We start from the raw sequence: 14,614 nt of genomic DNA on the forward strand, positions 1-14,614 counted from the left end.
ATTAACACTTTCTATTATTTTTTGTTTCTGTTAAATCATTTTTTCTAGGGGTTTTTCTTCATGTTCAAAAACAGTTTTAGGAAAAATTAGAAATTTAATTGAATAAGAAATATAAGAAGGAATGAAAAGTATCTGATGTCAAAATAATTTTTTCAATTAGAAGTTTTATTTAAAACCAGTAGTTTTTCTCTTTTATAACTTCAAATAAATGCTTCCTCAAAATTCCCCCAAACTGTCTATTTTACTTGTTGTTTTCATACACCGTTATTTCTTGATAAAAATTCTGTCACACAAGTTTCTAACTGAAGAGATTTCCTCCTAGATAGGAAGATACACATCTTTTTACTGATGTGCACAAAAACGATTTTCTTAAAACTGATGTTTTATGAGGTGACTTCTTCACATATCAGTCCCCAAGATACATCAAGCTGACTATTTTATGAGCTTTAATTTTACTTACACCAAAAATACAAGTGTTTGTTTGCAACACCTGCAGAGTTTAACTATGGTTATCCAGCAGAAAAACACACTTATGTCTGATCAAATCAGTGGTCTGGGATTGAAAAGGAGAAAAGTCTTTTCCTTGATTATTATGGTATGTTCTAAAAAGTATCTAAATGGATATGTCCACATTTCACCACCTAAATCCTAACTTTACACTCTGCTCTTAGTACATTCCTTATACAAAACTTCCTTAAAAGGGTTGAAAGAAAATCAAACAAGTGGTTCTTTGAAGGATCTGCACAGAGTGCCAGTATAAGCAATAAAAGCAGTAACAAATGCACTCTTATTACATGCAATAGCTAAAGAAATCACAGTACCCTACCTGGCTATGGTGAATCCTTTGAGTTGTGTAGATAAGACATGTAATAACTTTTGGATATGAAAAAATATTAAGCCTACATGTAGATCTATACAAAACCAATCAAAAAAGCTCCGGAGACAACATTTAAGCTGCTGGGAGGAAAATTGAAGCCCAACCCCTCCATAGTAGCATTTACTGACATACATTCAGAATCCCACATGCCTCCATAAACAGAAGTAGAGGAACAATATTAATCTAAAATTGAAGAAAAAGTGCAAGGAAAAAAAATCTGATTAATTAAGAACAGTAGACAGTAGAAATTAAGAGAGCTATTAAAGGAGGAACTAATTGCAGCTGAACTGTAAAGGAGCCAGATGGCTGGCACTTCAAACAAGGCTTCAATAGGTTGTAATAGAGTTCTTAAACAGAAGAATGGGGAAAAACTGACAGCTATGATAAAATATGTACTAGGTATGTTACAATGAACTGTGGCATGGAGGTACAGAGGTTTAGAGGAGGACTTCTAATGAATGTAATGACAGAGAACAATAGTCAAACAGAAGGTGGAACAGATGAAATTGATTAAATTATTACAATACATAAAAACACTTGTTAAAATGTTTCCATGCTAATACTGAATACCATTCTCTATGACTATGATGATACCTGATTCTTCAAAATCTGTATGAGACTTACTTGCAAAGCAGATTGTTACGTTTCTGTATATGACAAGGGTGTAAAATCAGTGGACAAAGAAATAAAGGAATTCATGATGGATAGTTTGATAAACAGTGGCGTTACTGTGATGCAGATCTGGTAGAGAAGTTTGCATACTTTTCACAAAAAATTAATGTTGTTATATTTATTGGACACATTATACTGCAGTTTTTTGTTTGCCCAGATCTGTGTGCTTCAATAAATTGAGCATAGAGTTGAGTAAATAGTTCTGTTACAAGGCAGAGTTAGGGCAAGGCAGCTGCATTAAGAAGGAAATTACAGTTCAAGGTAACAGAATTGGAATTTTGCAGCCTCTTTCAATCTTATCATATGTTTTTATCATAGTAATTCGTTATTTGCACTTTAAAATGCCTCCCTATCTTTCATCACAATCAAGACAAAAGTTTTTACAGAGGCTATAATACACTTCTCTCCTCCTTTCCTGCATGAAAGGAGAAGTGTATTCCTAGTAAGTACCTAAGAGTAAGACTTTAACTCAGATATTTAAACTAATTTTTTCAGTTATAGTCCTGACTGAATGGGAAACAATTTTCTTGCTTTTGACCTTTTTGTCATTGTCCCAGACCTGCATACCAAAAGGAAACATGGAAGGTCAGATACCTGTTAAAAGAAATGTTGAATATGACAGGGAAGTATTTTATGGAACAAGATGAAAACCATGTGATTATTTGAAAGAGGAAGAGGAACTGGGGAGGGTCAGGAAGCATAAATAAGAAGCTGACAAGGGGAAACTGGACCTGGCAAAATAATACTTAAAGGATTATAGAAGAAAGATAGGACAGTTCTGTGTTCACAGCAAATATACATCCTATTAACAGGCAGAAAATAAAGGAAAATGCTTTTATCTAAAATTAGCTTACAGTACTTCTATCAGCAAAAGCCTTTAGTCCTCACAAAACTTCTTTTCATCACTTGCACAGCCTGTACTGTGGGCCAGTGTACCTAAGAGGAGATTTATACAGTAATGACATGTCAAGTAAACTAGAGGAGGATAGTGATTGCTTTTAATGATCTTGTTCAACTGAAGTGACAAGCAGACAAGCAAGTTACAAGAAGAGAAAGTTTCTAATCAAAACATTATCATGCATGAAAAACTGGGCTCTGTATATTTTGTTCAGGAATTCAAAGATACGGGATTGGTTTGGGGTTCTCTTTAGAGATCAAATGAATTGTTCATTGCTTGGGGGTTTTTTATCCTACAGTTGCTTATATCAGTGCAGTGAGGTGGTCTGTAGATCAAGCTGAATGACTCACTAAGAGAAAAAATAAAAGTGCAGGGAAAAGAGGAAGCAGAGGTGCCCCACCAATGTCCCACTGCCAGAACAGCACTTCACTACAATTATCACCACTTCCAGAGTAGGAATGAGAAAGAGGTGTCTCCATTTTCTCTAAAAAGTATGGCCTATAAGGATGGAGCTTTGCAAACAAGTTAGGGTGGGTATTTGGCAGAAGAATGTTTAGATCTTCTTCAAAGCTTTCCTTGGTCTGCTCTTAAGGATGAAGCTTATCAGACACAGACAAGTGTTAAAAAGGCAAAACCACAGCATTAAGGAACTGGTTTTAAGCCAACAAATAAGATAATATTACTTTCAAGATGTAAATTTCTGAGAAGTCATTTAAAGAAATTAACACATTAAAGAATTTAAATTAGACTGGACAATCTGTTTAATAAAGTATATTAAGATTGGTCTGGATTTTTAAGGAAAATTTGAAAAATATTTTTTTCAAAGTAATAGCTAACCTGTCTTGTAAAGAAATATATAAATGCCTGTTCAATCAGGTTACTATCAAAGTTATTATTTTTTCTATCTTGACAAGTTTTCTCCTGTGAATATATTTTTTTTATTATGTGCTTGTTTTAGAAGGAATTGGGAATCAGCATATTTATCAGGCTTCTTTGGTTTATGTTCTTTAAATGTATCAGTCAGTTAAATACAGGGCAGTGTAATATTTCTGTACTGGAGAGAAGCTAAGAAACTTATCCACAAACCTAGTACATAACCAGAGTCTGCCAGGATATATTTGTATTTTTCTGTATTCTCTCTTGAAACAAAAATTGCTTTAAAAATGCACAGCACAGCTTGTTTCTGACACTTCCTTTTACTCCATAGTCCTGAGCAGCTTTGCTGAGACTTCATGCAAATTAAATACTTCACCTTTGGTATTGATTCTTCAACTGCTTGCTGACTTAGTGTCTCAAGACAAAACCAGGGTTGTGCAGAGCAAAATTTGTGACCTCAAAATATATGGTACAGTTTCAAATATAGTTTGTGTTATCCTCATGGATTTCAGACCCACAGTGTTCAAAAGCAGTTGAATGCTCCATACTGTGCTGCTGCTTTCCACAATTCCAAAACTTCCAAAGAGCAGATGAGTTCTTTAGGCAACACACAGCCCTCATAGATAACATGAGATTTCTGTTTATAAGATTTCAGAGCAACAGATTGCTTTCCAGACGGATTTTTCTTGTGCCTACAGAACACATTGCTTATTTTACAAACTGGCAAGGAGAACAAATTATGATGATGCTTGCAGCAAATGACTTGCTCTGTATTGCTCTCCACAGGTCACTGCCTCCGAGGATTTCCCAGGACTGAGACTGAAAGGAAATAGCCTGTCTCAAATAGGAAACATTCAAAATGCTCAAAAAGGATGCATTACTTTTCAGGCCAGAAAACCTGTGACCAGCAACTTTTTTCCCTTAACAGTTAACCATTGAAATGCTTCTGAAATGCTTTTTTTTCTTTTTTTTTTTTTAGGTGTTTTGTGCTGTTGTGGTACCTGTTTTGTTTTAGACATCACAATTATGCATAATGACTTGCTCATATTCTAAGAAATGGTCTTATGACCACTGATGATAAAGAACCCTGTTTCCTTTGTGCTTTCTGTTTTATAATTGCTGACAACATCTTTTCATGTCCATATTATTTATGACAGCTCTTCTCATGTGTATTACCTGGTGTTAATAGCATATGAGTTCACACAGTGTAGTCATGGAGTCAATAGAACCATACAATAGTTCAGCTTAGGAGGGACCTTTAAAGTCTTCTAGCCAACCCTCAACCCCTCAGTAGCATTCTCCTCAGATGTGACACTTGGACTGACATAGGGCAATGCATTCCCTTCAATATTTTCGGAACTGCTGCTGTATTTGAACACTCTCTGCTCCTGTAGACAACCCACAGCCAGCAAACCAAGGTGGGACACAGTGCTCAGCAGCACCAATCCACAAATGGACACCCAGCACAGCATCCTGCTTATTGCCTTGATAGGTCAGCCTAGAGGAACCCCTCATATGGGAATTTCCATGGCACTGAGGAGACCACTGCAAGACCATGGAAATGGCACTTACACCTTAATGGTACCTACTGTCCCACTCTACTTTTTCCTTATTAATGTATTTGCTTGAATACAAAGTATCTTAATGTTACTGAGACATTGACAGATTACATCTGTCATTAATTAGTACTAACAGGAACAGCAAGTGGCTTCTCACAATTTTGTTGATACTTTCCATCCTGATATGATATTATTCTACCTGGTTGCTGAGCCTCTGTTCTTAAGAGGCTGTCATTTAAGGTAACTATGGGAAGGCTTTGTGATGTATGTCAGATTTCATAAGTTAAAGCCACTACTTGATTTTCACTTCTGACTAGAGAGTTGATATCCTGCTTAATTTAAATCTTTTAAAGCCCTGCTTGATACTGCTCTACATTTCTCTTCCCTTTTTGCCAAACGTGTTGTTCCAAGCATGTCAGTTTGAGAATATTCCTCTATTTTTATTGGAATAAGACTATTGATTTCAGAAGTACATATTATAACAGAGTATGGGGGGTTGTGGTCTCTATGAGGAGCAGGTGGAGCTACCCCAGGCTCTTCCAAAATCTCAAAACTCTCCTTCCCTTATCATTGTTCTTAAAATGAGAAGGTACAACAATGGTCCTGTTTTGCTAAAAAAACCTAACACAAGCAATTTTTACCAGCTATAACAGCAAACAATTTAGGTACAAAATAGACTTTTGTAGATATGATCTGCATCATAATGAATACTTACTTCAGTTAGTGTCACTATCCACCTAAGTATCTAGAAAAGGCTGTTTTATTTTCTCTGCCAATGTTCTCTTAAAAAAATGCACCAGAAATGACAGTATCTCCCTGCTGTATCAACAAATATGTTTTCTCACTGTGCACAGTGCAAAGCTTTATAAGAAATGCAAGAAGAAAAATAACATAAATCAAATGTTAAGGGTTATTTTTTCTTCTTTAATTAGCCCATTATTAAGAGTTTTATACAAATTTGAACAACAAACTACTTCAGAAAGCCCTGTGCAATGTATACTCTTTTCATTTCAGCATAAGTCCTATTTTAAAAATATATTTCACAAAAATAATCATTTGTTCTAAATGAACAGGACTTTGATTAGCCCTTAATAACTCTGGTAATCTAGTTAGTGAAAAACAGAGTAATCTAGGGAAACTATTACTGGTGTTTTAATTAAATTACTGATCAGAAGGACTATGTGGCTGGTGACTGTTTTTCTCAATTTACCTCCTAAGCACCCCAGCAGTGGGAGATGTATCCCCTCCTAATCACTTTTTTGTTCTGCCTCCTGCCTGTAAATCATATCTAGGTCTGAGTTTACACATAATTTTCCAAGACATACAGCCATCTCAGAATGTTCATGTAACTTTTAATGCTTGACTTACAAATACAGAAAGACCACCTTTGTGAGCAACAAAAAGGGTTTATACCTTTACTATCATCACAGAACTGTGAAGAAAACCTTTTCACTCCCAAGAGATACAAAAGCATCAGCAATTCTGCAGTCCTTTGTGTACTTTTGAGGCTGGAAGTTGAAGTACATTTTAAAGGGAGGATTATAAATCTCAGAAAATAATTTCCCACCTAATCTCTAACTGCTTAATGTTTTTACAGGAATTCTGCCAATATTTTACATGCAGTGTTAAAAGTCAAGCACTTAACATAGTGTTGGCACCAGCCAGCAGTCAGAGACAGCTCTCCACAGACGGGATAAAAGACTGGAACAGCTCATACCACAAATATGAACTAGACTTCTCTGTCAAGTAGGAATATTCCAATATCCCTACATCACTAGTACTCTACTGTCATACCTTGCCAAAGCAAGAATTTTTTCAAGAGTTTGCTTTCAAAAAGACAGTAGCATTGTATTACTTCCAGAAATGAATAATAAAAAACAAAGAAGCAGTGCCAACAAATCACTGGGGAAAAAAATTAACTTAGCTATTCTTTACCTGCAGATTTGTTCTAACTTTGGATGAAACCAAAAAATGTAAAAAAAAAAACGCAGTACAAACAAAATCTAAGGAAAAATTAACATTTAAATATGCATTTGTAATATGAAATACAAAACAAACTCATAAGGAAGTCTTTCCTAGTGCAACAAAAAATAAATAGGCAGTTTAGGAGCAAACACAGCTGAAAGCAATTTTAATACCAGTGAATGTTGAATGGCTGCTGCATAAAGTGCACTGAAATTTTGCTTCCCACTTACCCGTTATTGAAAGGAACAAACTGCAGGTTACACTATATCAACAAAAAGCATTTAAGAAGACAAAGGGAAAGAAAAGTTTAGAAAGTGAGTCTCCAAGAACGTGTTACGAAGAGTGTGTCAAACTGTATTTGTCTAATGCTGTACTCTTGAGAATTCCTTCATTCCATGAGAAAGAATTGCATTTCAGTCATTAAAAAAACAATCAAAATGTCTAATTTGTGACATACATACAGCTGTTGGCACTAGTTTAAGAGGCAGGGGGGTTTTAACTATTAGGTGGTTATCGTAACACTACAGTAAGTAGGCACAATTTCAAGTGCCACACCTTGTGTATGAATAATTTCAAAACATGGTTCTTTATACAAGCAGATGAGGATTCAGGTAATATATTCCATCCCAATTTCCAATTCATACTTGAACAGTTCTTACAAAAACACATATTAACTTGACTGTGCTGTGGTACATTGATAAAAGCTTTAAAAATGCACATGGAAAATTTAGTTGTTAGCATGCCAAATCAAGGTCAAAACAAAGTCTCACCTCACTATTTTTGCAGCCTTTTTGAGACAGGTAAATTGGCAAATGGCAGCATGGTGAAACAGAGCACTCACCATGCAATAATAATGACAAGTAGTAAAGGAAAAATTAGACTGTCACCAGCATTTAATATCATATGAAGTAATGGCATTTACTCCTTTAAGGAATGTAAGCATCAATTCCATTAGGGACAGTTTGCAGCCCTTTGTAGAGAAGGTAAATATTATTTTATGCATATCAGCTAGCACTCTAGTGATATAGCAGTGCAAGATGGGATCTTGTCCAAATAAGTTCAGACATGCATTTTACTGCACCTAGAAATTGGAAATAATTTATCCTGAGAGAAGCATTTAAATTTCCAGTATAGTCACTAATGGTAGGTGCCTCTGGAGATCTCAAGGGAGATTTGGTCTGCCTAATTTAGACAGGCAGACACAGAAGTATCTTCTGCCATGGCAAGATTTCCTAAATGAGGAAGACTTTATTTAACTTGTAAATACAAGCTCCAAGTAATGTCTATTACTTTCAAAAGCAGTATTTTTTTGAGATTCTCTTCTGAAAGAAGAAACACACTGGAAAGACCAAGGTCCAATTGCCTGTAATCGCACCCCCAAAATATCATACTTACTTCATAACCTTAGTATTTGCACTTGCAGGAATGATGAATTAATCAGTGTTTTAAATTATTGGGGAAGAAAGGAAAATAATTCCCATTACTCTTCACACCATATGAAACTGACTTTGCTTATCTTGATTACCTATTAGAGTGATAGTAGCAGACTGCAGTACATAAAATGATGCGCATTGAACCCATAATTTGCCTGCCATGAAGATAAATGAATGAAGAGTCCATAATTTAAAACTCTGGAAAATACCAGCCTGTACAAGTAAGTAGTTTTACAGAAGGTGACTTTTTCAAGCCATATTCAGCACTGACGGGTTCATATCAGTTCTTCTAAGTGCACTTTGTTGTTGTGAATACAAACCTGCAGAGTCCAGGGCACAGATTATGGGCATTGGGGTCCAACAGAATCAAAATGTTTTATTGATTTTTTTGGTAAATCCACTATTTACAGAAAAAGGAGGATTACTGTGAGCCTCTCACAAAGGGGAACTGCCCAGAAACCATAGCCTGCTGAAAAGAGGTACTGTCACTTACGCAGCCAGGGGTTGATTTCAGGGGTTTAAAATTTTTAACAGCCTGGAAAATACAGTTTAAACACTGGATATTTACATATTTTAAAGCAAATTCTTTGCTTGGGATTTCTATGCCTTTGTATAACCAACAGGAAAAATGGAGGAGATGCTAAGAAATCCATCTGTTTCTGTCTGCAGGGCTGACAGTTTCTGTCTGTTTTCCTAAGTTAACATTAAATGTGAGCAGAAAAGGATCTCAAAAATATCTGCCCTTTTGCTATTTTCACCCTAAAGATGAATTAAAGTATATAGTTTGTAAATTTCAGAAATGATTGGTTTTGAAAAACTTCACCAATATGTTGTACTCCTACTAAATTAACTATTTAAAATTTTGAAGTTCAGTAATACAGCTTGGATCGTGTGTTAGATTTAAGTATGACTCTGTCTGCCTCTGAGGCATCACCACAATCCATTAAGTTCCCCTTATTTTCTGCCCATTGTAAGCTTAATATGTGATTCATCTTTTTTCATACCACACAGGACAAAAAGTGGTATTTTGCATTTGAATCTCTAATTTACACTCATCATCTTTTTTTCCCAAGCAATAAATGGTGAAGAGGAAAGCTTTTTTGCAGCTTCTTCAGCTGGGGAAAAGCAGTTATATGTCAGGCCCATAAGGATTTTGCTGCTCTCTTTATCCCTTGACCCTATTTTCATACTCAGAGCTACAAGGAAATAAACTATCCCCCAGAAAGAAAATATACTGGGAGGTTGGTAAGCATTACAGTATGTAAATTGTATGTCCTTTTCCCCAAGATCCACTCAAGTCTTTAGGGACAAGGGCAAGTAAGCTCTCAAAATGAAATACTTTATAATGGAAATATTCTATTCCAGTCTTTTAGGTACTCACTCAAGGAGAAAACAACACAACTTCAAGTCTCTAGAGGAAAACAACACAATAAACTATACAGATCAGTTTTGATATAAAAGGAGGAAAGCATTCCTGATAGATGGAACTTACCAAGTAATATTTACAAAGTTTATCTTTGTATAGTATTTTGTAGTTATTAATTAAACTGTGGCATCTCTTGTGGGGAAAATTGCATTGATTTTTCCCACCATTGTAGATGGCATTTTAATAAAGAAGAGAGACAAAAGCATGATGCTGAAACTGGAGGGATAAAAAAGATATTTCTTTTAAGAAGGAAAGAATAATGATTGCCTTTGAACTTCAAATATAATGCCATTTCTCCCAGAAAACAGCACTACTGATGGAAAAGAAATTTTTCTGTTTTTTTTTTTTTCTTTTTTCTATTTCAGCCCTCTGTTTTGTTGTCAGAGGAGAGTTATTGTTCACAATTAGAGATATAAGAACCAAGAGGATTTACCATGAAGCTATCAGTAATATTTCAACTACAGAAACCATGTGGGAAACTGTTCTTAAAAGCTGTCAAGAAGATGTAAAAACAGAATAAAAGCAAGTCCTTGGATGGATCTAAATATACTAGGCAAGGAGAAGACATTTAATATCTGTAATTCTCCTGCTTGGGGAATGGGGTAGAGAAGGGAAGTGAAGACAATAACAGTGAGAAGCTTCATGGCCTCCCTCAGTAGCCTCTCCTTTTACCAGTGCAGAGGAGAGGATACTGGGTTAAATGGGTCACTGACATAAAATGCCTGTAGAACCTTCCTGGTCACTGAGCCTTCAGATCAGAGTGAAAACTTGTATTTTTAAACTGAAATACAGAGCTGTTGGCAAAATAGCTGTTGCCTTCAACAGAATTATGTTTTTGTCCTCTAGTTCTGGCTATCTGTGCATATAAATGTGGCATGTAACCAGAGACTCTTGTAATCCTGTAAACCTACTGCAATAATATAACTGTACAGCACCATATTGGAATTGACTTCCTTGTAAGCCTTAAATTTAGTAAGTCACAGATATGCACATCAGGTAACTAACACCAACTCATTTAGCAGGCATGTGATTTTCATTCGAAGTGCCTAGTTTTTCTATCTGCCATCTAAACAAAAAACCTTGCAGCAATACAAGTTAAGAAAGAACCTAGATTTAATAAAGGAGGAAGATGGAAATTATGTCTTATTGTTACGTAAACATATGCACCCACTTAATATACCTATATCATGTTGTTGGTGCTTCTGTATGCTCACTGCAATGCCAAGTTGTGGTACTCTCAGGTACAGATGGCCCAGTACCAGAGGCTCACTTCCTACACTTATCTACCATATGCAAGCCTTTTAACTAAATAATTTTTAATAACTGAAGTGAGACACAGAGCAACTAGTGTTTTGCTGTAGATGTGCACTCAGCAGAAACTTGAATTAACCTTTATGGTGCAGGAAATTAATACTTTCATTACTAGAGTGGTAGTCAGAACTATACTGTATCCATAGGAAAAAGCACCTTACCTGAATAACATGTTTCAGCTTGTCAATAATTTGGCTTATTACAGGATCTGTTCCCTTCACTTTTACTTCTGGATTTGCAGACTGAGCTTTGATTCCACTGCCAACCACATGGTGCGTATAGCTAGTTTAATACAGAAACACACATAAAAATGTTTTAGTAACTTACTCTACTCTCAGAGAGTCATCTTAGTCATCTTCTATTTTGTATTATCTCTCATGGCACCAGCATACTTCTTTGAGGAGATGCATTAATTTTGTGCACGTTTTTCACAAAAAAGAAATACAACAAAATATAATTACTACATTCCACAAAGTTCTGTTATTTATTAGCATGTTAAGTTTATTGCAGACTTTAATAAAGTTATCTACATTTTGTAGCATGAAACATTGATCCCTGTGCATGTTTTGTGCGTGCAAAAAGACTGTGCTCCATTTTGATTTTGCTAAATACAACATGATGATTGCCTTAATGTGTGACATTCCAAAGTTTTAAAACAAACTCTAGATTCCATATACATAGCAAGTTCAGAAATAAACCTGAAGATTTTTAGTGTTTTTGTGAGTGAATGCACAGACAGAATATTTACTGAAAGATAACAGCCACATTGTGCATTAATTATTTAGCATTACATAAATTATATAAGTAAGAGTAGGCCAAAATGTACTTGATATATAGATATATAAAAAGAAGTAAAAAACCACATATTAGCTGATTCAAAAAAGAACTGCTTGAGTAAGGAGAACATTGTTTATAATACATCAAAATTCAAAATACAGTAAATAAACTAACCACCGAGCAGGATTCTGTAGCTTATTAAGAAGCAATTCTTCATTCAACTTACCATATTATATGTAATACTCAAGTTATGCAAGAAAAACTGAATATCTACCTTCTCATCACAGATACTGTACACTATGCAAATACTGTCCATATGCTATATTTTTTCAGTGTACTCTACAAGAGGATAGCTCTATAGCTCTCTTTCTCAAAAGTATTTTGCCAGCTGTTATGCTGTAAGGAAAAGAAAGGAAATAACCTTATCAGAGTAAAGAAATACCTAATTCTTGCCTGTTAGATCCACATATAAGCACAGACAACACAGCATGCTAAAATTTTGCAGAATTTCTTTTATGAAAAACATTACATGTCCTCTTAGCTCTGCAGAAAAGCTTGCATATATGCTAAACAATGAATGCAGTTCAGTAAAACAAGGTTGCCACATAACAGTATTTTGTCCTTGATCTTTACTTAAATATCACCCTAAATGAGATTTAGGATGTTCCTGAGGAAGTGTACACACTGAATAAATGAATGAATAAATGAATGGCTTGTATTTTGAAAAGGTGTTACTTTGATTTACAGCAGACAGCTTTTTGTGCTGCCTTGTAGCAATGGAGCCATTTGCCAGCTTGAAGTGATGGGGAAAAGCTTTGTATATAGGAGTGTGTACAAAATCCACAGTCTGCCTGCTAGTCTTGGGCCATTGTTTAATTCAACAATTTGGGCTGAGCCAGCAAACCTTCTGGTAATTCTAAGTGTGAAAAAATTAAAGTTTAGCATAAAAACCTCCAAAAAAATTTTTAGCAGTCATTTGTATAAAACAAAATGGATAGATAAATAAATAAGGAATTAATTCCAGCTGAACAATGCTGCAGTGACCAGAAAAAACTGGTTTAACTCAACATACTAGTTTAACGCAGCACCAAAATTTCTCTTCACACCATAAGACTATGAAAAATCTTGAAGGTTATGTCTATTATTTTAATCCAGTGGTCTTGCTCTGTTTCACAGCATGTAAAATCTGTGTTCTCACTTTCTGTCACTCAGAATTTTTCAATTAACACCTTTTTTTCAAATGCTGCAAACCCAACTATTGCACATTTTCCTGTGAACAGCATAACTGTGAAAAAGAATACCCTTTCTCTTTTTTTAATTCAATGATACTCATTTCTCTAACCATGCAAGAAGAAATAAATCATGCAGAAGCTGAAAGTTCCCTAGATTACAATTTTATTAGTTTCACTCACCTGAGAATTATTTGGCAATGTCTCATTCAAGACTGATTATCATTTCTTTTTCAGCTATTTCTACAATGAAATCAGAAGTCTTGCACAGCTGGTATTTGCTGTAGGAGCGACTCCCTCCCTTCATATGAGTGAAAGTAGCTGGGAAAGTAATGCTCTGTTGTGAGCCTGAAACTCCTGATATTAGGAGTTTCAATCATGTCTCCAACCTCTTCAGAGTCAACATTCTCTAAATTCCTCTTCACCTTTTTTCAGTTGAGAGTGGGCAAGGGTAAGAAGATGAAGCAGATGTGATGTGCATTGAAACAGCGACAGGTAGCACACTAGTGCTTGATAACACCACAAATTTAAATCTATTTGCATTGAAGAAATATTTGGAAAATAGATGCTGGTAGTAACAACCTTGGTATTACTTTTTCCCTATGCTGTTTAGCATATTTCCACCTTCTTTCTCACTACTGATCCTTCTCTCACCAACAGCTGGCATGATCCTTTCTGGGGTTTACAGAAGGAATTTCTTATTTTCCCTGCTTTCTGCTGCCTGCAGGCTTCCTTATCCTCCATTTTCAAACAGAACAGTGCACCTTGAAATTGATCCTCCAGGTTCTGCATGTGAGTTCTCCCTTAGGAACATACCAGAAGTAACCATCATGTATGGAAAATGAAGAGCTGGATTTCAAAAATTAAGATTCATTTAAATGGAATTTGATTTGTAATAATATTTTGCCCAAAATATATCTTGTTTTCTTGGCAAAAGCAAAGCCCAGGGGTGGCTGCAGGAGTAGCTTCTGGGACAGGATGCCAGAAGTTTTCCCGAGAGTGGAGCCAATTCCAGCCAGCTCCAAGACAGATCCACTGCTGGCCAAGCCCAAGCACATCAGTGATGGTGGTAGTACTCCTGTGACAACAGATTTAAAATGGAGAAAAAACTGCTGAGCAAGAGGAGGTGGATGAGATTAATTGAGAAAGAGAGAAACAGCCCTGCAGACCCACATAGAGAGAAGTCTACGCTGGAGCAGGTTTGCTGGGAGGTGACCTGTGGAGGAACCCACACTGGAGGAGCCTGTTCCTGATGACCTCTACCCTGTGGAAAAGACCCGCGCTGGAGCAGTTTGTGAAGAACTGCAGCCTGTAAGAAGGACCCAAGTTAGAGAAGTTCATGGACAACTGACTCCCATGGGGTGGACTCCCGTGCTGGAGCGGGGAAAGACTGTGAGGAGGAAGGAGTGGTAGAGACAGTGTGTAATGAATGCCCAAATGTGAGTACACTCAATGTATTTAAGTAAATTTGCATTTTTCTTGTTAATTTAGAATAGTAACCTGTATTAAATTTGCTTTCACTGCAAGGTGATCCAGCTTTGACCAACTGATATTAAAAACTCTCATTTAACTTTGAGTTTGTCGTAATTAT

The 14,614-nt window shown here is 35.8% G+C and overlaps 1 protein-coding gene across 2 annotated transcripts in view; it reads right to left on the minus strand.

The window, feature by feature from the left end:
- The window catches only part of GPC5 (glypican 5), a 585,152-nt gene that overhangs the window by 390,092 nt on the left and 180,446 nt on the right, over positions 1 to 14,614 (minus strand). For both annotated transcript variants that reach the window (XM_064408451.1, XM_064408450.1), the window contains exon 6: positions 11,179 to 11,299. In XM_064408451.1, coding sequence (XP_064264521.1) covers positions 11,179 to 11,299 — 121 coding nt within the window. The remainder of the gene's footprint in view (positions 1 to 11,178; positions 11,300 to 14,614) is intronic.

The sequence above is a fragment of the Passer domesticus genome, chromosome 2 (genome assembly GCF_036417665.1).
Source record: "Passer domesticus isolate bPasDom1 chromosome 2, bPasDom1.hap1, whole genome shotgun sequence".
Classification (NCBI taxonomy): Eukaryota; Metazoa; Chordata; class Aves; order Passeriformes; family Passeridae; genus Passer; species Passer domesticus.